The sequence below is a fragment of the Carex rostrata genome, chromosome 14, assembly GCF_964058835.1.
Source record: "Carex rostrata chromosome 14, lpCarRost1.2, whole genome shotgun sequence".
Lineage (NCBI taxonomy): Eukaryota > Viridiplantae > Streptophyta > Magnoliopsida > Poales > Cyperaceae > Carex > Carex rostrata.
The window spans coordinates 1,310,897-1,337,398 of NC_135931.1; the positions used below are offsets into that span (position 1 = coordinate 1,310,897).

At 34.7% G+C, this 26,502-nt stretch overlaps 3 protein-coding genes across 3 annotated transcripts; 2 read left to right on the forward strand and 1 right to left on the reverse strand.

Moving 5' to 3' along the window:
- The first annotated feature begins 1,971 nt into the window (after window positions 1-1,971).
- LOC144565525 (Ran BP2/NZF zinc finger-like superfamily protein) lies at window positions 1,972-12,248 on the forward strand. The gene is made up of 11 exons (XM_078315317.1): window positions 1,972-2,417; window positions 2,520-2,637; window positions 2,956-3,299; window positions 3,806-3,937; window positions 4,358-4,456; window positions 4,574-5,039; window positions 9,725-9,833; window positions 9,957-10,096; window positions 10,183-10,308; window positions 11,183-11,309; window positions 11,964-12,248. The coding sequence occupies exons 1-11, from the start codon at window positions 2,020-2,022 to the stop codon at window positions 12,020-12,022; spliced, it is 2,118 nt and encodes a 705-aa protein (XP_078171443.1). The 5' UTR covers window positions 1,972-2,019; the 3' UTR covers window positions 12,023-12,248.
- LOC144564945 (putative inactive receptor kinase At1g48480) lies at window positions 12,086-15,337 on the reverse strand. The gene is made up of 6 exons (XM_078314533.1): window positions 15,192-15,337; window positions 15,028-15,060; window positions 13,970-14,101; window positions 13,783-13,878; window positions 13,301-13,646; window positions 12,086-13,186 (listed from the first exon to the last, which is right to left on the reverse strand). The coding sequence occupies exons 1-6, from the start codon at window positions 15,279-15,281 to the stop codon at window positions 12,528-12,530; spliced, it is 1,356 nt and encodes a 451-aa protein (XP_078170659.1). The 5' UTR covers window positions 15,282-15,337; the 3' UTR covers window positions 12,086-12,527.
- A 1,850-nt stretch (window positions 15,338-17,187) lies between these two features.
- LOC144565261 (putative inactive receptor kinase RLK902) lies at window positions 17,188-20,913 on the forward strand. Its single transcript, XM_078314970.1, has 2 exons — window positions 17,188-18,588; window positions 20,193-20,913. Exons 1-2 carry the CDS (start codon window positions 17,235-17,237, stop codon window positions 20,789-20,791), a joined length of 1,953 nt encoding a protein of 650 aa, XP_078171096.1. The 5' UTR covers window positions 17,188-17,234; the 3' UTR covers window positions 20,792-20,913.
- The last annotated feature ends 5,589 nt before the right edge of the window (window positions 20,914-26,502 follow it).

A 26,502-nucleotide genomic window follows, 5' to 3' on the forward strand; every position in this document is an offset into this window, starting at 1 on the left:
CGGGATTTGGAAATTGAAACGGACGGCTCAGATTTACTCTCAACTGGCACCTATTCGGAATAGTGCAAGGACCATTATTATTATATATGCTTTAAAATTCGTGCCAAGTTAATAAAACGATCCTAATTCCTAACGGTCCGTTTTAATTGTCCTCAGTCAGGTAACCCGAGGAGATGTGAATTCAATTGGCCGTAGATACAGACAGGTTTGTGAGAAATGAGAAGGCTGCTTAAAAGTTAAAAGGAATTCGTATCCTCTGCATAATGAATCTGTATTAGCATGAATATTAAATATTAATTTAGGAGGCGTCTAATTGTCCACCATTTGTCCACAGCTTTGACTTGCGCGAATACTGTAAAATTACTTCTACATGCTGTATAATTATACAATATATCACATAAAATATATCACTTAATCACAAAACATCCAGCAACTATTTGAAGTGGTCCCATGATAGTTAGAAAAAGATTGCAACTTGCACAACAGGACAAAATAAATGTACTTTCAAACTGTACTTTCGAAAATTACAGTTATATGAAGTTATTGGCAGTTAGAGTTAGTTATTAGCGGTTATTAGCACTGGGTTGAATCTTGTATACTGTAAAACTGAATATTGTATACTGTAAATTGAATCTTGTATACTGTAAAATTGAATCTTGTATACAGTAAAATTTTCAATTGAATCTTGTATACTATAAAATTGAATCTTCTACACAGTAAAATTTACAATTGAATCTTGTATACTGTAAAATTGAATCAGCAGAACTGTAAAATTGAATCTTGTATACAGTAGAATTTTCAATTGAATATTGTTCGGATGAGTAAGAAGCCTTTCTATCATCTTTTTCTTCCAGATTTTCACAAGATGAATACTGTAAAATTACAATATGAATACTGTAAAATTAAAAGATAAATACTGTAAAATTAACAAATCAATACTCCATATCGTCTTTCTATCATCTCTTTTCTCCAGATTTCCACAAGATGAATACTATAAAATGACAAGATGAATACTGTAAAATTAACGGGGCAATACTATAAAATGAACAGATCAATACTCCATATCGCCTCTCTATCATCTCTTTCTTCTAGATTTCCACAAGATGAATATTGTAAAATGACAAGATTAATACTGTAAAATTAACAAGGAAATACTGTAAAAAAAATAGTACATGTTCTTGCATTTGGAAATAGCCATTTCACTGCTTGATGCATGATTCAAATACAAAACCATATTCAATATATAGTAATCTAACATAAATTCAACAAACTATATATATTTTTTCAATCTAAATGCATTATTTTTATTGTTGACCTGAAGAACAAATCCCGTCACGTTGTCACCAACTACTAGACTCCAAAATTTTCCTTTTATCAACAGAAAATACTGCAATTTTGCGCACCTTCCACAGGATTAGCGGAGACCAGTCGCTCACCTTCCACAGGATTAGCGGAGACCAGTCGCTCCTTTTTCGCTGTGCGCCTGGAATCGATTCTCCAGATTCGATTCGAGTTTTTAATAATTTTGTTACACGCGAAGGTACAGGTGTAGATTAGAAGAGAACAAAATGAAAAGAGAGAGAGTTCATTGGATTTGATTTCTCTTATTATCAAATCAGAAGATAAATTTTGATGAACGAAAGAAAAGAGATGTAGATTTATCGGAGCAGAGAATTTGATGAAAGAGGAGATTGATCGGAAAAATTGAGAAGAGAAGAAAGAACGGAGAAAGAAAGAGATCGGAAAGTTATTAAATAAGATAGTTTGAAAGCATCGTTGGAAGTCTGTTGGTGGATAGTGATGTGGACAAATGGTGGACAAAATCCAGTGGACAGAAATCTTTTTCTCATTAATTAATGTTCCCTGAGATCTCATCGAATTGATCTGAATTCTGATCAAACGGTCTAGATGCATTAGCTCAGAAAATTGAGTTAATTAATGTAGAAGTAGAAGATGATTCAAAAGCTTAAAAGTCGGTGTTGTTGCTCTCCGCCTTTCCCCCTCAAAACCGGTGAAGGAATGTACCGCCACCTCAGCTCCGCCTTACCCGTACAAACACGTTCGCACTTCTCTCTCCGCCTTATCTCTCGCTTCTTCTCATCCTCTACCGACCCAAAACTCTCTTTCTTATACGAGCAGCTCGAGAAAACCATTGCCCAGCCCATTTCAAATAGAGAACAGTTAGCGCTTTACTCAAAACCACAAAGCAGAGAACCAAGTCCAAGAGCAGTTGAAGAAGAAGAACAAGATAGGATACAAGGAAGAGAAGTGGTAATTTCACACCCATGGCCGGAGTGGGTCAGTCTCATGGAGTTGTTGCTCAAGAAAGACTATTTGGATCTTCTCGGGTTGGATGACCTTAACCGCGTCCGAACTGCTTGCCTCCAGTTTGCCCGGGATTCACCTGTTCTCATTAGGTAACTTGATTATTTGGTTCTTATATCATCAAGTGTTTGTTAAAATGCCTCAGAGAAGCTTTACCATACTTTCTCTTCATCCTACTTCTGAATTTTATCTAGATATTTGTCAAGAAAGGAGATTTGCATGGTTGCTGGTTGTGGTTGCCCCAGTGTGGATCGTAAAGTTGTGAACTCAGGGAAGCGATTGCGGGCCCACGTGGGCATTGATGAAGGAGATGTAACAATTTTAAGCTCCCTAAACATATTTTCATTTAGTTCTTTGTGACTTTTGGGACCTTTGCCTTTATATGCACCGGCAAATTTCTGAATTTTCATATGTAGCCCTGGAGACTTGGTACTTGATTCATGAATCGATAATGATTGTAGAATGTATCATTACGCAGATGTTCAATAGTTAAGCTCTGGGGCTTATGTGATAAATCCCTAGAACTTATTAGGATTTATCATGTGCTTTCTACTTATCTCACTCACTGATATACCAAAAAAAAGATGGAATGTAGCAGTTGTCACTTATCCAACATTTTTATATCTTCAGGTTTGTAGTCGGTGCAGTTTAAGGGGAAGGTGTGAGAGGGCATATGTAAAGGCTCGCAAAGAGGAATATGGTCGAACCGTAGATGTCATGCGTATTTTATTAACCTATGGACTTGATGCCACTAATGGTTTGGTGCAAAACCAGTCATGTTTAAACAAGCCCATTAAAGAATCTGTTAAGAAGCTAATGGGTGATATAGTGGAGCTTGGTTTGAGACAATTGGATTCTAGCTATGATAAGTCACTTCTATCTGAAAAGCCTTTGGCTATCCATAGAGGTCTAAATAAGCATCAAACAGATAAGGATCAATTGTGTATGAAACAGGGTGACTGGATATGTCCAGTGTAAGTAATTTATCTTTATTTCAAATTGAGCATTTCTTGCCAATTTTATGGATCCTGGAATGAATTGTAGTTTGATTTTATTATAACTGTTTAATATTGGTACGGTACTTTCACAGTACAGGTTATATGAAGCAAGGGAAAAAAATAATCACCGAAAAGAAAACACATCTAGTAAATAGAGATGCTGTTAATTACTTTTAAACCTGTATGTATGGTAGCACTCTTGATTAGCACTGTATAGGTAAGTCAATGTGCGCAGAATTGATTCAATACAACAATTATTATGGATGTTGGCTATAACCATGATAAGGAGTGCTTTTGGACTTTAGAATTGGAAACTTGAGATACAAATGACTATTGTCAAGATGCAAAAAAAAAAAAAAAAATCGAACTTAAGAAGACTGCTTGCAACTCCATTTGCTATATGATACAAAATAGGTAATTGAGTTCTTAAAGAAATAAAAATATGAGTCTCTTGACACATCTCTTTCTTTTTGAATTCTTAGGTGTAACTTCATGAACTTCAGAAAGAATATGAAATGCTTAAAATGCAATGGTGAATCAAAAGAGAGATACAATATCTTGCGAGAGGAGCAAGATCATCTTCCTCTTAAACCAGGAGATTGGATATGTCAAAAGTACCATACTTAAATTCTTTAAATTAGTATCTTAGTCTCTTAGATATTCATAATGATTCTCAGAAAAGTTTAATAGGTTATCATGTGTAATACACGACAAGGTGAGGAGTATCTTATTGTAACCCTGTAAATGTGATTAGCATAACCCGCACCCTCATTTCTCACTGTTAGCCCCTGTAAATGTGGTTTCGGCATGTTTGAATAAAACCTAGGAGGATAATGCGTGGAGTAACTTTCTTGCTTTGTGAGGGTATATGGGAACTTGGAACTTTGTGCTTTATAGGGGCCAAGCCTAATTTTGTTTACATGTGTGTGTGTGTGGGTGGGGGGGGGGGGGCAATGTTAGGCTTGAGATTTTGCTGGGGTACAATTGAAATTGTTGTATTAAAAATTATAAGCTAATTTCTTTTCTCTTCCCAGGTGCAATTTCTTGAACTTTGCAAAGAATACAGAATGCTTGCAATGTCATGGAAAACCAACTGACCGTTCACTTAATGCTGGTGAATGGGAATGCCACTCGTGAGTTTGCTTATCTTAAAAGTTTGACCATCTCAAAAGATCTCTCTTTTCTTTTTTGGTCGAGTTTATTTATGATTTTTAGGGTTGAATCTTTTGAACCTTGTGTTGTATGTTCAGGTGTTATTATGTGAACTTCAGAAGAAATGGGTACTGTAGAAAATGTGGGTGGAAGAGACCAAAATCATTGAACATTCAAGACAACACCACCATTGGTTCTCAGCTGGAAAATCAAGCATCTGGCGAAAAACCAACAGTTTCATTTGTCAGGGATGCCATTGATTCGAATGTCACTAATTTTTCTCAGAGAAAAAGCCTTAACAGGAAGGAAGAGTTGAATAATAATAATAATAGCATGGACATTGTTGATTTTCCAATAGTTGGGGGTAGAAGTTACATTTCTAGAGATCCTTGTGCAAGGGAGAAATGGAAGGAAGAAATGTTTAGGAAAAGCAAAGGAACTTTAACAAAAGAAACCACCGAAGATGGTAAAAATTTTCCATGTTATTCTGGGATTCCAAAAAGTATGCAGTTAGATGAATCAACAGATGATGAAGAAATGGCTTCATGGTTTATAGCTGAGAGAAAAAACTAAACTGCTGTTAGTGAAAAATAAGTGAACTATGGTCAAAGAGTTGTACCTAGATTAAGAAAGTATGTTTGGTTTGAGGACATACATTGGTCAATGTACAACAACAACAATTTATACTAGATCAAAAGGAATTCCTAATAATAGAATTCACGATAGGGTTGTAACGAGTTGTTTTATTGATTCCTATTGCAAATCCAATACTACCTGAGCTTTTAGTTACTAATTGCTTGTTAGTACTTGTGTTTTCTTGTCTTATCCATGCAGAAGTCGCCACAAAGGTATAAAGCAAGTACAATTGGATGCAAGCTCATGAATGAGAACTGCATTACCTAAGGGTGTTTTTCAAGACAAGTATATCCACTATCCAGTGAAATGAAATCACAGGTAAAGCAGCAGACGGGTAATGCTTGCAGAGTAATATAGGTATATATATATATAAAGCATTGCTGAAACGTAATTCATTTGTTGAAAATCAATTTAATTTGACAAGTGCAGTTCCTGAAGTTTTTCTTTCAGCCTATTCATGATGTTTTAGAAATATTAAATAACGTGAAATTGCTAACTGTACAAGTCAGTTGTGGTCTGTTTAACGTTAAACAACAGTCAGTACTTGTTCACACTGCGGCTATCATGAATTAATAGATCATGTAGCTAGCTGTTCTTTAACAAATTCCAATCGCTTGACTGAGAGTTAGCCACCTCATATTATACGTACATAGTCCGGTACCTGCGAGGATGCGGATTCTCTATTAACAATCTCTGCTTAAGTGGGTGATTACATCTTCCAATCAACTTTTTTCTAAAAAATAATTTAACACAATAATATTAAATTAGGGCTGAATTCAGAACCCATTTTTTTGTCTGGACGATAAAAAAAAAAAATTAAACTAGTACAGCACTTTTTGGAAATTTTCAAACATATTTGGGACTCTAACGTTGTTATATAGCGTTCTTGTCTAACTGAAGCATGCTACCATGGATGAGATCCGCCAGCTCTTGCATAACATAGGCACATTTTTTTAAGTTATTTTTTTGTTGAAGAAAGTTAATTTATTCAAGGTGTGCGTTATTATTTGAAAAAAAAAAACACAACAATTAATTAACTAGTTAAAAAATACAACATTTTGAGAACCAGTCTTTGATCTAGTGATAAAGGCAATGCTCTTCGTATATAGGAGGTTGCAGGTTCAAAATCTGAAATGACAATCCTTTGTGAATATTAAATAGTTTGGTGACTTAACCTCTCCAACCTTTACTCAAAATAAAATAAAAAATACAACATTTCTTAAATTAATATGTTGCAAGTTGAACTATTCATACAAACAATATACATGCGATCCTAAAAACACCAAGTCTTTTTTTCTTGCTAAAAATTAACCACCACTGCCACTAGAAGATGGTCATGCATGATTTGATATGATAAAAAAAAATATGTGATGTTAGTTGTTACTTGAATTTGCAATGCAAAAATAATTACAAAATTCACAAGTTCCAAATGTGTTTTTGTAACGGAATAAAACATCTCGTCTAATATCGGAGTTGCTTATCTTGCATAATATTATCGGTACATGGTTAAAGCGTTTTTTCTCTGCTAACTATCAGCAGCGAGATATTTACAGTTTAGTGTATAAGATAGTTTATTTTTATATCTGACTAAAATTCTCGAACATTTGTTTGATGCAATTGTCTAAAGGCTTACCCAAAAAAAAAAAAATAAGGTAAGCTAACGCTCTGAGAAAATAGTCGGCTCGAAGTATGGATGTCATTCACTACACAATTACATTGGTTGTCATACATATGAAACAATAGTTGGCACATCATGTGTTTGCGAGACTACAAAGTGAATACAATGGATGCCCTAAAACATTCTCGTTGAAGTTTATGTGCTTGCATACACAATTATGACATGATATCATGATATAGTTGTTAATTGAGACTTCTGACATACACATTTAGTTCGATGTTTGTCTTCTGACATACACATTTAGTTGTCAAATCGTATCCACATTTATGTAGTCTTCTGCAACTTTGAGTGTTCTAATTGTAAGAGCAATGTGAGAGAATATATATATTTATTTTAGTAAATGTTAGAGGTCAAGTTACTTAATTATTTTAATATCCATAAGTGATTTTACATCTGAATTTCTAATCTACAACATCTTCTCAATATTGACTTTATCACTAAATTAAAAACTGATTCTCAAAAAAGAAAAATTATACCCAGTTTTGAGCATGTCAGCTTTGCTATCGTGTATCGCTCTCATGCTAGCGTGTTCTTTGTATGTTTGCAAATTTTAAAAAAAGTAGGGTATAAGCATAATTATTAGATGGTACAGATTATAAAAAAAATTTCGGGTCTGGAACAGTAGCCTTTATAGTGCAGGGTGTTCTTTGGAACCGAATCCTCTGCCCCCAGGAATTTCCTGCCCCTAGAGTCACTGTGTGTGAGTCCGAGGTGGGCCCTTAGTTCAAAAATTAAAAGTGACCAGCCCCCTTTAACAGTGACTGACCCCACATGCAGTAACTGAGGGGGCAGAAAATTCCTGTACCTAGAGGGAGAGAGGATTCAGAGTCGTTTTCTTTGCCACCAACTCAGTAATGCCGACAACGGGAAATGCAACAAAATTTTAAGATGATTAGATGAGATATGATATTATAATTAGTTTGATTTCAAATACGAGAAAGGTTCAAATATTTTTATTTTTGTGTATTCATTATGTTTTTATTTTTTATTTTTTTGTTAACAAATTTTTATGTTAAAATAAAATTATTAAATGTGATTTATATTATTTTCTCTACACATATAAAAAAATTATCAGTTTTTGTTTTTTATTTTGATTTTATATGAATTAATAAGTTGAAAAATTAACCGAATTTTTTATTAATAGAAAATAAATAAATAAAATATCGAAATACGGGATAGCTTTTGATTTTTGTCGAGAAATAAGTAGAACGGGTTTAGTTATCCCGTCCAGTAGACGGGTCTAATTATCCTGTCCGGGTTATATCCCTAATTAAAACTCCTTAATCAACTTAGCGGTAAAACTAAAAATAAAATATATATATATATATATATATATGGGACGGTATGCTTCAACCCCGTCCGGACTCCGGCGCAAAAAAAAAATATATATATATATATTTATATAGAGTACGATAATGGAAGCTAGAAATAGAGGGTGCGACTGTGCAAGAAATCAGGACATAATAGCCTGATACATTTATCTCAAGAAAGATGCACAAAAGAGAAAGAAGATACTATTGCTTTGAAGTTCCTCTTCTAATACGACAGGTGCTAATTCATCTCTTGTTCTCTTCCTTGAGGAGGACGACACATCACCTGCTAAGTTTGCCCCAGCAGATTGCTCGGTTCCTGCTCCAGGTAGCAACACGTTCTCTTGCTTCAATTTTTTTTTTTTTTTTTTTTTTTTACTCCGGACGGGTTAGATTATACCGTCCGACTTTTTTTTTTTCTTTCCTCTTCAATGAGTTTGGTTAAGGGGTGTTAATTAGGAATATAACCCGGATGGGATAATTAGACCCGTCCGTAGGACGGGATATCTAAACCGTTCTACTTATTTTTTGACAAAAATCAAAAGCTATTCCGTATTTCAATATTTTATTTATTTATTTTCTATTAATAAAACACTTGGGAAAAATTAACATTCAGAATCTATTTCGCTCAGTATATTTTTTTAAGCTCTTGATACTAATCAAAACGTTGGTATATTTTTATGTACATAGAAAAAATAATATAGATATATCTAACGATTATTTTGATATTTAAATTTTAAATTATAATATTGTAGTTCTACAAATAGAAAACAAAAACAAAAATAGAGACATTTGAATCATTCTCTTCAAACACTCTTATAATTTGTGTTGAAATAATTTATAGAAAAATAAGTGTAAATAATTCTCTCTTCTCTTTTCTTTTCTTTTTAGTTTGGGTGTGTCAACGGAATTATATCTTATGAGGTAATAGAATATTTGAGTTTGAATCCGAAATGTGAACTCGGATCCGCTAAAGTAACCCAAATATTCGTGAGGCAAGGGGCAAGTGGCCAAGTGCTGGGGTAAGATTTTAACAGAGTAGTTTTGTCTTCGCATAGCTAACACACTGTAGAATCAAAACAGCACAGCATATGGTCTGTGCGCTGGATGAAGCTAAAATTGCTCTGTTAAAATATTCATCCCAAGTGCTCGCTCCCGAGTCGGCATCGTCTGCATTAACTCTAAAGAGAATTATATCTAGACCGTCTGATCGTAAACGGAGCTCATCCGGCCCCCTCCTATAACATAGGGGTCTTTAATATAAGTGCGGATCTAATCTGCACGAATTTTAAAGATGATCGGACGGTTAATATATATTAACTCAAAAGATTCCTTTTTGAGTTAATGCAGAGGATACGAATTCCCCTCTCTGTGCTACTTGGCAGTTGGCACCATAACCATTGAAGCGAATTAGGAAAACTAAAACGCCTTCCATTCCATTCCACCTCAAATCTCTCCCTTTTTTTCATTAAATAAATAAGAGAAAAAGCTCTGCCTTCTGGCTTTCCAGCAATAGTAGTTCGTCTGCCCCTCCTCTCTCTCTCTCTCTCTCTCCTTCTCTTCTCTTTGTGTAGTACTAGTGCTGTGGGGGACCAAAAGGAATCTTGCTTTAACCTCCAAATTAGGTTAACAACAACCCTTACTTGCCGCAATCTCTTTCTCATCCATCTCTTTATTCTCTCTTTCAGGGAATTACAAGCCAAGACATGGGTTCCGAAGCGTCTCCAGTTGTTGGTCAGTTTTTTTTTTTTTTTTTTTTTTTCTTCTTCTTTTATTTTACTATTAGTTTCTATTATCTATTTGTCTTATCAAGTGTTAATTTTATGTGATCATGCTCTAATTTTGTTTTTTATGCAGTCCCGAGAAATTTCAGGTTGTTAGAAGAGCTTGAGAGAGGTGAGAAAGGAATAGGAGATGGTACAGTCAGCTATGGCATGGATGATTCTGATGACATGTACATGCGCTCTTGGACCGGCACCATCATTGGACCTCATAATGTAAATTCCAATTTAAACATCATATACTTAAGTCTTGATTGATTGTTTATTTCTACAGCATGAGTTTAATTTTTTGTTTTTATCAGACTGTTCATGAGGGGAAGATTTATCAATTGAAGCTATTCTGCGACATAGACTACCCAGAGAAGCCGCCAACTGTTCGCTTCCAGACCCGAATTTACATGACATGTGTGAATCAAGAAACTGGCCTGGTAGGCGACCTTTTCTTAATATGATTGTTTAAGTTGAGAATCTCAGATTCTTTCACACCGGTAATACACCAAATTGTTACCAGTACACTGGATTGGCTATGCTAATTTTTTTTATTGAGTTTTACCTCTACTCAGTGGCGGAGCCACAGTGGCACAGGGGTAGGCAGCTGCCTACCCCTGGAATTTTTTTTCTTCTTTTGACTGGGTTCTTCGATAGGTCTTGCCTACCCCTGAATTTGATTTTGCCTACTTATGGATTCAATTCAGAGTACCAATTGTCAGTTCAGATTTCAGAGATGGTTTGTGAGTTGTTTAATCTAATTAGGAAATAAATGTATTTTTAAATCTTTGTTCAATTCGGCAATGCACATGCAATTTTACAACCAATTCGGTAGACAGAATGCAATTTGGTAGGCGAACGAAGGTGATTTGAATCCGAACCCGTTTAAAAAAAATATTTGAATCCGATTTGTGCCCACTCCTGACTCAAATCCTGGCTACGCCACTGCCTCTACTTAAGGTAGAATCTAGCATTGATAACTCAAATTGTACCTTAATGAAAGCAAAAATTCTCTTGTACCATATTGGTAGGCAGTATACCAGGCTTTGTCTAAACTCTAAAGTAGTAGTGAAATTTGAGCTTGTAATTTTTAGTTAGCATGGCCTTTTCTTTGTCCCCCTTTTGATGAAGTTCTTTGCACCATTTTTCCATAAATCAAATATATTGCTTTTGATTATATTACTAATTACATTGAAGAGTTTCGAAATCGAAATAGCTTTTGCAAATTATAGTGTGATGCTGAGTTAACGTTTCATTTTTGTATAATTTTGCACTTCTCAGTTATGTAATTGTTTCTGCTTGTATGTGTATTAGGTGGAACCAAGCCGATTTCCCATGCTTGCCAGCTGGCAAAGGGAATACACAATGGAGGATATATTAACAAGTTTGAAGAAGGAGATGTCATCCCCTCAAAATAGGAAGCTCTTCCAACCACCTGATGGTATTTTTTTTTTATTGTTTTACTCTCTTGTAAAAGAGGTCCATGCCAATTCATTGCCATACCAGTATCTGATTTGTATTGAGATCTGAAAACTATTCATTTATATGAAATTATGGTTACAGGTAGATAAACAACTTAGTGGTTTCAGTTTAAATTTGAAAACTGTTCGCACATTCATCGTGCCCTTATCAGCACCCACCAGCTGTCTTTTTTGCAACTACCCCTAGATATTCTATTAAACTATTCAAGTAAAGAAAACAGGCTGTTAAAGAAGTTTGATGGAAATGTCTATCCCATTAGATGCTGACGACTTTTGGCTTGTCCCTAATATGACGTTATCTTGTCACTAGAGCAAAAACTGAACTATGATCAAGCTCAACAAGTTCGGTGGTACATGTTGGTTTCATGTTCAGATTATAGTGCTTTGAGTGGGTCAATTATCTAAAGAGAAGTGCAAATTCTGTTATTATCATTATTATTATTTTCTCGTCTTAGTGGTGGCATCATCTGTAGCCTGTAGGTAAGCCAACATATTCGGCATGGTTGCGATGAAAATAGATCTTGTTTGCAAAAATAACAAGTTGTTGTGTGAAATTTACAAAGAAAACTTCTATTATGTTGATAGAAGCACCGTTTTATGTGTTCTATGTGCAGGTAATGAAGATCAGAGAATCGAACAAAAAGGACTAGTAGTTAGGTGTTGCATTCTATAACTACAAGTCAATAGAAGCAATTCATGGATATAATGGTTAAAGAATGGAAAAAGGAAGCAAATCTGACAATACAATTTGTTTCATTATGTTTATTCTAGAGGTACAAAAGTAGTACTACTTAAAAATAAACTCGGCTCTAGTTCTGCATTCCAGTTACTTCCTGTTGCTGTCCAAGTATCTTGTAAAATATATTTTAAAGTTCAAGGTCTAGCTTATCACAATCCAATACTGTCATGTGTCTTGTATTAATAAGAGAACTTCACTAAATTCTTGAGATTCAGTTGTATAGAACCCGAGTAATAGTTTAACAGAAATAAGATTAAAATCCTTTTGCCTCTTCACCTCCATTCTCTAGTAGTATCACTGTAATTCAGTAATTGTAAAGACCAAATGTAAACACAAAACGGCGGATATAGAACCTGAACATGAGACTGTCCATTGTTGTTTAGAGTTACCCAAACTTCAAATCAACCTCTCCTTGCTCCTAATAAAATCTCATTTTAATTTACCATAGATACCGTGTACGCACACTTCTTACTGATTCAGGTTTATTAACCGGCTTCTTCCCATTCTTCCCTTTACCCTTTGCCATAAGCCTAGCTTCCAAAATCTCTACCACCCGAATCACCACATCATTCATCCTCGGCCTCATTTCAGGGTATTCTGCGGTGCAATCAATTGCTAATTGCAGAAACTGCACCAACTCATCCCCCTCCACGTTTTGATCTTTTATTAACCCGTCCTGGAGCACCGCATCTGCCCAGCCATCACGCAGTTCTGACTGGGCCCACTTCACCAGGTTAACTCCGTCATATAATGCCACCTCAGCAGGTGCTTTTCCAGTTAACAGCTCAAGTATTAACACTCCGAAACTGTAAATATCACCTTTTTGGGAGGTGACAGTAGGGTCAATCACCTCTGGTGCAAGGTAGCCAGTGCGACCGACACGGGAGGTTATAGGTGATGCAAGGGAATGGATGCTGTGGTCTGATACACGGGCCACGTTGTTCATAGTGAGGAGGATGTTAGAGGATTTAATGTTGCCATGGGCGAATTTAGGGCCCACAGAGTGGATGTGTGCAACCCCCCGGGCTACTGCCAAGGCGATTTTTGCTCTGGTCTCCCAGTCGAGTGGGGTCCAGTGGTTCTCTCTATTAGTACTACCTGTTGTGGAAAGAGATGGTGTTATAATTGGCAGAAGAAAGAAAAGGTATATATATTTGATCTGATTCATTATGTACATTTCACATGTTATTATATATCCTCAGAGCGACTAACCATGCAAAGCGGTTGAGAGACTGCCCGTAGCCATAAAATCATACACAAGCAACTTCTCATCATTGCTAAAACAGTATGCCTTTATTGGCATTATATTCTCATGCTCCAACTCACTGATTTTCATTATCAGTTTGTGAAACTCGTTCTCCAGCAAATTCACATTCCGCAATCGCTTCACCACCCTTGTCAGACCAGATTCAAGTGCCACCTTGAAGGTGGTTCCAAATGTTCCCTTTCCAAGCGGCTCAGCGTCCCCTCCTAATAAATAATCCAAGTCATAATTCACTTCCTCAGTGGCAAAGAAACACAGCTGCTTATTTACTGGCATGGAGCTGGAATCCTGTGCCTGACAAAAGGGAAAAAGTATGTCTTGAAATATATATCCTTAGAAACTATATATATCAGAAGAAAATAATTTTCTTGTACTAAGTGAGAAAAAGTAGAATTTGTTGTATTGAAATTGAACTAAATAATAGGGATACCTCAGATACTTGGCTGGTGTCTCTTTCTTGGGCATTTCCATTATCCACAGGCAAGCTCTCCTTCTCCTCTTCATCTGAACCAATATTACCATTGACCTGAATATATGAAAAAGGAAAACTTCTTATCCTCGTCATTGGTATTGCAAGTTATTTGAAAAAATAAAAAAATGTAATGCAAGAAACCTACCTGCTTTATGATATCTTCAATTTCAACTTCAATTTCAGAAAACAGTTTCTCTCTCTCCTCTATCCCTTTACTCAGTTCAGAAACCTTATTTCGGGCTGCCTCTATCTCTTTTGTTTTCTCGAATATTACGGCCTAATTATCGTGATTCAAAACAAGACAGCAATATATTAATAAAAACAAATTAACTAACAAACTAACGATTAATATGTAGCAAGAACAGTAATATAAAATTTAGACGCGTCAATCCTAAACAATTTAAAAGGATATAGATCTGTCCCTCAAATCTCAATCCTATTCTCAGTGGTAAACTATAGGCCCTGTCTGGTATTATATCAGTCCAATTCAAGGTTCATATTGAGTTTCAGAGGCATAATCCTTTGTGACAAGCTGGCCAGTAATTTTGATTCAGGCAGAGGGTAAATTATAGTACATGGAGGGGCCTTTTTTGTTTTTGTTTCTACTATCTAACAAGGCCTGTCAGAAGTTAAAATCCCTGATTGCTGCTTCCAGCCCATCAGAGGGTGATAATTTTATTTCAAAAATGCCATATTTACTGGCAAGGGCTGTACTGGTAAGAGCCTGGATATTGACATCTCTCAGCCCCCTTCACCCTGGTAATAAAACTAAAACTACATGAAACAAAAGCTTGTCTTGTTTGAACTTTCTTTCCTGGTTGAAACATGTATCAAGGTCTGGAGGTGCCTCACAAAATTAGCTGCAGAGTGTGCTTCAACAGAGTTTCAACTGTGGAACAGACGGATTGCGCCAATCTTTTAATTTGGTTTTTTATCGTATCTTTCACCACTTACCAATTTTTCCCTATAGGCAAGGAAGACTACCTGAGCTGCTCTGTATCTTTTCTGTTTCTTTCTTTCCCTTTCTTAGTTCCTTTGAGATTCAAGTTGTGAAATTCTTTACTATTTCACATTCATTAAAATCTCTATATACATTGGACAGCTCCATGTACTATCATTCTTTGACTATCTATACTGTGAAAAGTAGTTTAATCAATCAATAATTACTGGGCATAATAAAATATTAATAAAGCCATAAAGTACCTGCAAACTTTTTACTTGTTTCCTCAAATCCTCCTGTCAGATTCAAAGAATAAGAAAAGTCATATCAGACTTGAATAACCTTAGTACCCCAATAATCAAAATGTTAAAATGTGGTCAATATCAACAATAAAACAATGCATAGATGATAGATCTTCAATTCTTACATTCTCCTCAAGTACTTCTTTTAAGCTCCTCTTGTGCTTCTTTCTCTCGTTTGACAAAGTCGATTCCAAATTGGAGATAATCTTCTCCATCGATCGCAATCACTGTCTCTCTTTTGAAAATTCATCAATGAGGGAATATCATTTTTGTTTCTCTGTTTGATTACTTTATGTTGGATTGCTTAGTGTGTAAAAAGATTAAAAAAAAAAATGTAATGTTTGGTTTTGGGGCAAAAAAAAAAAACATCACAGCAAGATCATCAATGGAATCCATAATAGTTTAGTGGCTCAAAAGGTGATCTATAAATAGAATATAAATGAGTAATTAAAAAAAATCTATAATAACTGTTCTTTTGTAGTACTGAAGCAATTAATTATGACCAATACTAATTTTAAACTTCTGTTCTCTCTCTAAAAAAAGAAAAGAGCTTTTTTTTTTCTCATGGGGTTTAATTTGTTGGCCTCTCTTTAATTGTGTAGATTGAAAAGTGCAAAGATATGCAATTTATGCATTATTTGTTTGAAAAGAAACAATAAATGGGACAAAAAAGAAATGCAATTTATTCCCTTAATAACACATCACACTTCACTATAGACAACCGATGAAATAAGAAGAGGCCGGAGCTTAGTGAACATATGTTTTCTTTCATAACTCCAAAACCGGCACGTTTAGCGTGGAACCGAACAACTCATAAACCAGTTCATGGCTACCTCAACTCCATTTGCCATCACCTGAAATTCAGGATTGCAATGTCGGGCCGTGACATTGTCATAATTAAAGCTAGAAGCTTAACATAATGTGCCAGGATTTGAACGATTTTGAGCTATGATTATATTTGATACGTAATTAGGCCATGATTCCTGGTTAATTTGATAAAGCCCCGGTAAACCAGTCCAACGCATATTACCCTGAAAATTCAATCTAAAAGTGGAATATCAACCTTGAGAGATATATACCCATCCAAATTCCAATGTTCGAAATGGAGCTACGAATCTAAGAGTCATATGACACAGCTAGCCACAGAGGGAAAATTGGTACGAACCAATGAAGCGAAAAGTACCAGTTCCCTCCCTTTCCTTGCCTCCTTGTCCCTTCCCTGATTGTGTATTTGTGTTTATAATTCAGATTCTGGTAAATAAACCCTTCACTGGTTAATTCTGGTAATTAAACCTCAGTTTGCTGATATGATAGGTAAACAGTACTGAACTTAATGTTAGCATGGAATGGGGCTTCATGTTTGCAGTTGACAAACTTAATTTATGTTAGAATTTATTCCTTCCTCAGTTGCGTATAGACCAATTCAAATATATAATTAACCTACCTAGCTATTCTTATTATATATGAAACCAACCCTTTACCCTTACCTTAATTAATATATAGTGATTGGTTGCCTTTGCCTATCTTATTTCTTTCAGAATTGTAAATTCGCCTAAACGACTTAATTGACCATTAATTTCAATCATTTATTAGATATGTAGAGCATTATTAGATGCACGCCCCTTGCACTATACCTTCCAACCTGACCACAAGAAGGAAAAAAAACAAAACAAGGGAGAAAACAATTTCTATTTTCCAACCTCGCCGCACACTTATACCTAATTAATAATTGTGTAAGAGGATCGATTGTTATGTCAACAATAAAACCTTTCAAACGGTTTTTTCAAAATCAAATAGTTGGTGAGCTATTTGCATAGGGGACCTTGTACAAATTTAAAACTATTTCTCTTTTTTAATACAATTGTTGGTGAGAAACAATTTAAAGCTATTTGCATAGGGGACCTGGCCATTGGCTAGTTTATATGTACTGATTTTTCATGTGGCCTGCACATGGGTCCCCCATAGACGTGCAAGAAACATGCTCATGGACCAAAACTATTTTTTTTTTTTTTTTTATAATCTAAATTAAACACTTCTTTGCATGTCATACATAATAGATACAGTGGGTTTTTTTTGTCCTATTCCAACTTCCAACTTTCCTCCTCTGTTTGCTGTGTCAACAGACTGAGATCAATATAATCTCTCTCTCTCTCCCTCCTCATGCTGTAATGGAGGAGTTGGCTTCTCTTCTCTTCTCTCTCCTTCTCATCTCCCTTCCTCTCCTTAGTACCTCCCAATCACTTACAGATGACTCGTCCGCTCTCTTCACGTTCAAGTCCGCCTTGGCAACCCACACACATTCTCTCGATTCATGGACATTCACCAGCTACCCTTGCACTGCTTGGGTCGGTGTTAATTGCAGCTCCACCTTCACTGGGCCCCGCATCTTCCAGCTCCGCCTTCCTGGTACCGGATTGTCCGGTGCCATCCCTTTGTCAACCATCTCTAACCTCACCTCTCTCAGAGTTCTCTCTCTCAGATACAACCTCATTACCTCACCATTGCCAGATGATCTCTCCCTTCAAAGAAACATAACAGAGATGTATTTAAATAACAATAAGTTTACAGGCCCAATACCGACCGTGCTCTCTTCATTGCTTTCTCTCGAAAAATTAGATCTTTCTTCAAACAATTTCTCCGGTGCTATATCCATTTCGCTGAACAACCTCACACAGCTAAAATATCTGTTATTACAATATAATGACTTCTCTGGTACCCTTCCTCAACAGTTGAATTTTCCCAATTTGCAGCATTTCAACATTTCTTATAATAGTAATCTCTCTGGGCCAATACCACCTAGTCTAACAAAATTTCCAGCTTCGGCTTTTATTGGCACGAAACTGTGTGGTGGGCCCCTCGGACCCTGTCAGTTTGGACCAACGCCGAGCCCAAGTCCCTCTCCTCCTTCTCCTTCTCCAGCTGGGCCCCCATCCAGTGATAGTAAAAACCTCCATGCCGGTGTCATTGTCGGTATTGTCATCGGATCTGTTGTGGCAGTTGCAGTATTAATTTTCCTGTTAGTGATTCTCTTTAGGAAGGGGCAGAATGATGACCAAACAGCCAACACAAAACAACCAGAAATGATGCAGCCAGAACCGGCACAAATACAATCTGGTACGGCACAAGCTGCACCATATAGGTCAGCTACAACATCCTTGAATGCTGTATCAGCGGTACCAGTGGCGGTTCCAACGACGACTAATAGGAAATTTGTGTTCTTTAGGAAAGGAGAAGTTAAAAGGTTTGATTTGGAAGCGTTGTTGCGTGCTTCAGCAGAAGTGCTTGGGAAAGGCACATACGGTACGACTTATAAGGCGATACTTGAATCGGGGGAGATGGTGGCTGTAAAGCGAGTGTCAAAAATATACTTGCCAGAACGGGAATTCCGGGAAAAGGTGGAGAGAGTTGGGGAATTGGAGCACCGGAATATCGTACCGCTCCTCGCATTTTACAATAGCAAGGATGAGAGATTGCTTGTCTATGATTATATGCCCATGGGAAGCCTCTCTGCTGTTTTGCATGGTAAATCTCATTCTGATTCTCTTTTTTGTCTCTTTACCAGAAATATCTTTATATTATGGGTATGCATGAATAATTATCCTTTAATTAATACAATTTGGTTTAATTTGAAGTTGTTTTCTTTTAATTTAACAGCTGTCTGCATGTCTCTTTTTTTTAAAGTAACAAAGAAAAGTACGCTAGCTATATGACTATATGAGAGATAATGCATTGATTTGGTGTTTATTAATTAACTAGTCAATGAGTGTGTACATATATATATATATATATATATATGAAATGATAAAACAATTGCATTTTGAGGTTTAGACTTTGGAGATATCTCTAGACGTGCAAAATAATCACAAAATTATTTTTTTAGTTCCTAATGAACAATTCAGAATTCAGAATTCAGAAATAATTATCAGATAGATTCGTTAGTTTATTTGTATTATAAATTCCAAGGGCCAAGTCTCTAGCTCAAGGTCTCCCAAGTTTTCATAAGACACAGATGATCTGTATATATATCTAGTAGCTAGATGGTCATTTTCCGAATTTGGTATTGCTTGAAAATGATAAATTTTTAGATGTGTGTGTGTGTGTGTGTGTGTGTGTGTGTTTGAAAGAAAAGGCCAATTATACTAGTCATAATGGCTTTATTAAAGAGAAAATAGCCGATGATTTATACGTGCGATTAATTGTCGATAGTTGTAGCTTTCGTTGATTATTATTTTATTTTATGATTCAAGCCAAATTAATTGCACTTTCTAATTAACATTTATGCAATTATATATATATCATCTTGGAAGATAACAAATTTGGTTAAGAAACTATTTTAAAATATTTAATTATACATTAAAAGATATATACAAATTTGGTCAAGAAACGATTTTTAGACAAGTTCTGTTTGCTTTGATATCATCATGTTCATGTGGTAGACCAGTGCAACCATATATAATTAATTAATGATTCTCAACAACTATATATATATATATATATATTAAATGGAAAAGTTTACACATAAAATCTTGTGGAACTGGTTGTGGTGGTATCATGTTCTATTTATATATATAATAATTTAAGTTCCGATCATGGTTGAAGCTGTAGATATGAGTTGATAAATGCCCATGATCCATATATTACTATTGTTCTTATTCTTTTTTCTGTTGACTAAAAGGTAGGTAGGGAGGTGACTGTTACGCCTGTGACCTTGCAAAGTTTGGCATTTGTGTGATTACCCTTTCATGATCACTGAAATTCCATCAAAAATCAAACTGCAGCTTCTTCGTTTCTAGTCCTTTCCGTTTATTTTTATTGTTTTACTAGTCCTTGATGGTCCTACGCGTGGACAGGACATGACATTAATTTAACATATATATATGACAATCAACTTTTCTGTAAAAAAAACATGTAAAAATCTAAATGGATTTAATTACATGCTCGACAAAATACATGTTTGCGTTTCATATACATCTTTCTGATATCATCATACTTTTTACAAATTACGTGAAAAGTTGCTTTCAACAGAAGAAAATTAAGACAAATGATAGCAATCAACAATAATTGTTGCAAAGTAGACCATCATTTTTTCCTACTCTCTAATTTTCATCCTCCTCTGTGCCAAACAGGGAACCGAGGCTCTGGCCGGACCCCACTAAACTGGGAAACTCGAGCTAACATCGCATTGGCAGTATCCTGTGGACTCCACCACATCCACTCAGCGGGACCCACATTCTCTCACGGCAACATCAAGTCCTCCAACGTGCTCCTCACCACCTCATACGAGGCCCGGTTATCAGATCACGGTCTATTTTCCTTTGTCAGCACAACCTCCCCTACCTCGCGTGTTGCAGGATACCGTGCCCCTGAAATCACCGACCCAAAAAAAATTTCACAAAAAGCTGATGTGTACAGCTATGGTGTACTTGTGCTAGAGCTGTTAACGGGGAAGGCACCGGCACAAGCACTGCTGAGTGAAGAAGGAGTTGATTTGCCAAGGTGGGTTCAGTCAGTATTGCGGGAAGAATCTATGGGAGAAGTGTTCGACATGGATCTCGTGAGATACCAGAATGCAGGAGAGGATATGATGCAGCTTCTTCGGGTCGCAATGGATTGTACAATGCTGCTCCCTGATCAAAGGCCTAATATATCTGATGTGGTTACGAGAATTGAGGAGATTGTGAAGAACGGGGAGGTGTCGGTAAGCGGGGAGTCCGGGACAGAGTAACTAGGTTGATTTTCATTTTCATTCTTTTTTGAAACTTTTTATTTATTTTTTTTGAAATATGAAAATATGATTTGTTTAGGCGGGGCAGAGAGTTGAAATTGAAGAACAAGAAAAGAAAAAAAAAAAAGTCTTGATTTTCTTTGATATGTTAGGAATATAAGTCTATTTCTTTTATTGCTACATTTTGTTGATTTGCATTGGCTCTCTCTCTCTCTCTCTCTCTGTTTTTTTTTAGTTATTGTCACCATGTACTGTACTACAAATAAGAAGCGCATGCATGCTCCTGTAAACTTTGGCGATTATTTGTCATTTTGTCTGATTTCAAGCTGTATATACAATGCAATACATGAAATGCTTTTTGGAATTGTGTTCAATGAAATGATTGTAACCCTGTGTGAATTAATTAGGGGTGATTTTTAGACTATATTTGAGCATATAACATATTATATATATGTACCGTGACCATGCATATTTTTAGCGGCAAATTAATGCAATTGAAAGCAAACATTAATTGTTCATATATAATTAACTTAGATACAATACGCAATAAATGATGTTAAATGAGTAATTAATTTTACATATTGGTAATAATATTCCTAACACTTTGGTGAAGTGGCAGGATATATATATATCTGGAGAAAAAGCAGCTGTATACGGATTAAAATTTAAGAATTATGTAATTTTGTTTAAATACAATTCAATGGTATATGTATACACATGGGCAGATCTAAGATTTTCAGGAGGGAGATAAAAAAATAATGAATTGGATTTAAATAGCTAATTGGATACTAGATTAAAAAGAAAAACAATGCTCTAACATATATATAATTTTAGTGTTCTGACTTTTAATTTCCAATGCTCTAACTTCTAATCCTAATTAACAATCATAATTCAAGAATTTATTCTAATTTTAACCCTAATTACAAATAAAAAATTTAGTAGAGGACAAATAAATTCTAAAAAGAGAAAAGCTAATCTGGACTTCAAAATTCAGAGAGAATAGTTCCCCTCCTCCTCCAGTCCTTAGGATCGATGTGCTCCAGAGGAGGGGAAGAGAACGTCATTAAAGGAAAGGGAAGGGAGAAGAGGTGAAGAGCAACCAGACTGGACCTGACTGAGGTCGTTGCCCTGCTCCAGAAGAGGAAAATCAGAGAAGAAGCGGAGGGGAGCAGAGGACAGAACAGGAGAACTCGCTGTAGAAAAGCTCTGAATTTTATCACCTCCGAATCAGAATATAGACAGAGTAAACGGCCACCGATCCCTTCCTTCCCCTTCCGTTTCTTCCCTCTACGCAGAGATTTTGTGGAGCACGCCCTTAATGGGTCCACCTTGCGTACATTATGTTCCGCTATATTCGTAACACTTATTATTATGTTCAGCTATTTGAATTTGAATGAACTTGAAAATAGATTTGATTGAAGTTGTCCAAAACATGCACATTGTAATTGAAAATTCAGTGCACCGGAGAGCTTGCCTTAAAATTTGCCTAACCTGTAGTTTGTTATATCACGGGGGTTTTATTACCTTTATAGCACCCTTTATATTGGTTCAGTTTTTTTTTTTTTTTGCTTTAGCTTAGAAGTTTATATTCAGTTCGCTTCAATTTGTAGTTTAAAATCGGGGAAAAAAAAAAAAAAAAACGGGCCGATTTGAACCAAACTGGTTTGGCCCAGTTTTCGGATCATCTCCTCTAGTTAAGAATAGGATTAGCTAAAAACAAAGAACGGTTTTTTATTTTCTTTTTATTTTTAGGCCTAGATGGCTATATGCATGACTGTATCTCCAAGAGAGTATATCATCTGCCATCTGATCTGCTTTAAAATCTGTACACACTTGATTCGCACGAATAATGAAGTGATCGTATAGATTTTAAAGCAGATCAAACGACAAAGGAATCTATCAGACTCAAAAGTGAGTATGATACCGGAGTACGGACACACTCTTTTCTTTATCAAACCTCTTAGAATGCGTTTGAATAAGGCAAATATAATTAGAAATTAGGAACTATTTTTTATTTGTTTTTTTGGATTAATATGTTATTATACTTATTCAATCAAAAATTGAGACTATTTTCAATTTAGACTCTTACAATGGGGTCTGTATCTTCTTGAGTTAACTAAAATTTTCAATCCAGACCATGCTGGTAATGCATATGAGAGCCTTTAATATTCGTATGGATTTAAATCGAAAGGTCCAGATCTAAATTCAAAATTTGACTTAACTCAGAGATACAAATTTCTTACAGTGGAATGGAATAAACCCATGTACCTCATATTTATCGGAATTTATATCTAGTAGGCTATTGTACAAGAATTTTGTTAGAATGATTTTCTAATTAGTGGATTCGGATCGTTATTTTAACCTTGCACGAATCTCAAATCTCAAAGTAACTGAGACTAAATCACAAATCTTAAAGTAGTGGGTCCATCACAAGTACTACATAGGATACTGATCCTATTTATTGGCAGTTGGTTATCATGTCCATACAACTGTACAGTATTTTCGTCCCGGGGGTGGCCCAATAAAATATCGAATCGGATTTAAACTCATTAACGAATTAGGTACTTGATAAAAAAAAAACAATGTTTTGACTTACATTTTGCAATGCTCTGACTTGTAATTTCTGATGTTTTAACTTATAATTCTAATTACCAATATTAATTCAAGAAATTTATTTTGATTTTAATACTAAATTTAACCCGAATTACAAATTAAACAATCAGAGGAGGGAAAACAAAATTTCAGGGAGGGACAGAGTCGATCAGTACCGATAGATCACCACCAAAATTCAAAATCTAGAAGGGACAGCTGTCCCTCCCCCCGGTATACACTAGGTCCGCCCCTACTGTACATCGTACATGTAGTAAGATTTTCCGAAATTTTTATAAATATCCAAATCAAATAACAAATTACGGAATATACCCTGTTTTGCAATGGAATTCGAAAAATACCCAATCCGGTTATCCAATAACCGGATTTGATATAAATTTTTGGTTAACCACTGCCCGGACTCAAAAAAACAAATCCGGTTAATGGTTAACCGGATTTGTGCATTTTTTTTTTAAACAGAAATTTTTTTTTGTATTAAAATATTAGAAATGTTGAATATATTTCTTTGAAAATAGATGGAATACAATATAATTTGATTTATTAGAAAGACTGCAACAAATATCCCAGATCAATATTTTTCAGATCGGATTTTTCACGGCTGTAAGAAAAATTAATATATTTCTTTATGTGTTATTGGAAAAAAAAAAAAAATAATTAGATTCCGAGTTATTGATCCCGGTTCAAAAGTCACTTCTAGGTAATCCAGAAAATATTGTGATCCTTCTAGTACATTTAATTTATAAAAAGTTGTATCTATTTTTGAAAAAAATCAAAGACTTTAATTTATTTAATGATTGTTTTTCAAAAAAAATTCTCAAAATAGATACAACTTTTTATAAATTAAATGTACTAGAAAGGTCACAATATTTTCTGGATTACCTAGAAGTGATTTTTGAACCGGGATCAAGAATCTAATTATTTTTATTTTTTTTCCAATAACACATAAAGAAATATATTAATTTTTCTTACAGCCGCGAAAAATCCGATCTGAAAAATATTGATCTGGGTTATTTGTTGCAGTCTTTCTAATAAATCAAATTATATTGTATTCCATCTATTTTCAAAGAAATATATTCAACATTTCTAATATTTTAATACAAAAAATAAAAAAAATTCTGTTTTCAACAAAAAAAAAAAGCAAAATGCACAAATCTGGTTAACCATTAACCGGATTTATTTTTTTGAGTCCGGGCAGTGGTTAACCGGAAATTTGTATCAAATCCGGTTATTGGATAACCGGATTGAGTATTTTTTGAATATCACTGCAAAACATGGTAGATTTCGTAACTTGTTATTTGATTTGGATATTTATAAAAATTTCGGTAATATTTTTATATGTCTAATTTGAATCGGAAGAATTGACAAAATCTAAAGTAACACATCAATAACAATTACTGATTTGGTGTAAGCTATGTTGTATGAATACATGTACCAATTTTATAATTGAATACGATATTGATATTGATATGGAACTATATATATATATAAAGTATCGGAGTAACATGGGATGTGTAAGGTTGCATTTCATAAATTAAAAATTAACATCATGGTTTTTGAATATTGAATAAAACTATGTACTTTTTTAGGCTACGTACGAATATAATATTATTTCTACTGAATCGTATCTGATTCTCAAACTGTTAGAAATTTATTTTAAAATTCAAAATTTACTTTAATATTAACGTCTTTGAACTTTATGAATTATAGAGCTATTTGTGAATTCATTTACTTTATATAAAACATATTATTCTGCTATCATTGTTGAAAGAAGCTACATCCTCTACCACGGTTGCGTCTGCAGGTAGAGGAATACCGGCGTAACTTGGGGCAAATTTAACCGATTATTCCTGCACTTAGGACAGGAAGTTGCCTTAGGTCTGCATTTTGCAGCTCCGGGTAATAAAGTTTTAATTATATTCTTGATTATATTTTTTAATATAATTTTTATTTATTTATTGATCAAAATTCAGATTTAAAACTAGTTAGTTAGTTCATATTTTTCCAACACAAACAACATTATTTTATATTTCTAACGTGCATTGTACCGTATTATTTCTCTAATATTTCATCAGAATAAAATAAAACAAAAATATTCACCATCCATTAATGGAATTGTGGTATACACACAAGCAGTAGACGGTATCAAACATAAGAAATAGTTTTTTTTTTTTTTTTCCTGTTGACAAATTACGGATCTTGCAAAAGTATACACGTGGTTTTCCATGAACCTGATTTCATGAAATAACAATATTTTTTAATTTTTAATAACAGAAGTACAATAATATTTTCCTTGATTTTATAATCTCCGGATTGACAATATTGTGTGTGTTATAATATTCACAAATCTTCGAAAACAATTGATGTACATATAATTTGCCATGAGCCCCTATATATTCAGGTAAATTACAAAAGCTGTAATTTTATAAGACATTAAATTGATCCTTATATTCTCTTTTTCTTCGACTAATTCAACCAATATGGGATAAAACCTGATTTTTTTTTCTCAAAAGTAATTTTCTCCATTTTTTTAATATTCTTATTGAAAATATTTTGTTCTGAAATTTACAAAATCTTCACACAAAAAAAGCGCTGCACATATGACTTGTCGTGAATTTAATTTTTTAAGATCCGTACTAATATTAAAGGATCCCTGCGTTATAGACAGAGATGTAATAACTGAAAAGATAGACGATGCAGACTCCTTATGAGCACAGTCTAAGATAATGAAATTTTTTCTCACAAAAACCCCTAAATTTAATTCTCTTAAATAATTAATTTTGGATCTTTTTGCAATAATTAAAGAGGAGGGTTCAAATGCCTCCATTTTTTGTGCCTTCACCATGCCTCCATTTTTTAAAACTTTAATAATTCAAAATTTAAAACTTAAAAGTTAAAATAAAACCGTTGGCTATGATCTACATCATTTTATTTATGCACGTGCAAAAAATTATGGCATTTCAATTTTATTTTAATTGCCATCGAGAGCTTGTAAAAAATGCACTAATGTGGATGATTTCTAGACGTTGATTTTTGAACTTATTGATTCACATAAAAACAAAATTGAAATGTAATAATTTTTTATGAGCACATAAAGAAAATAA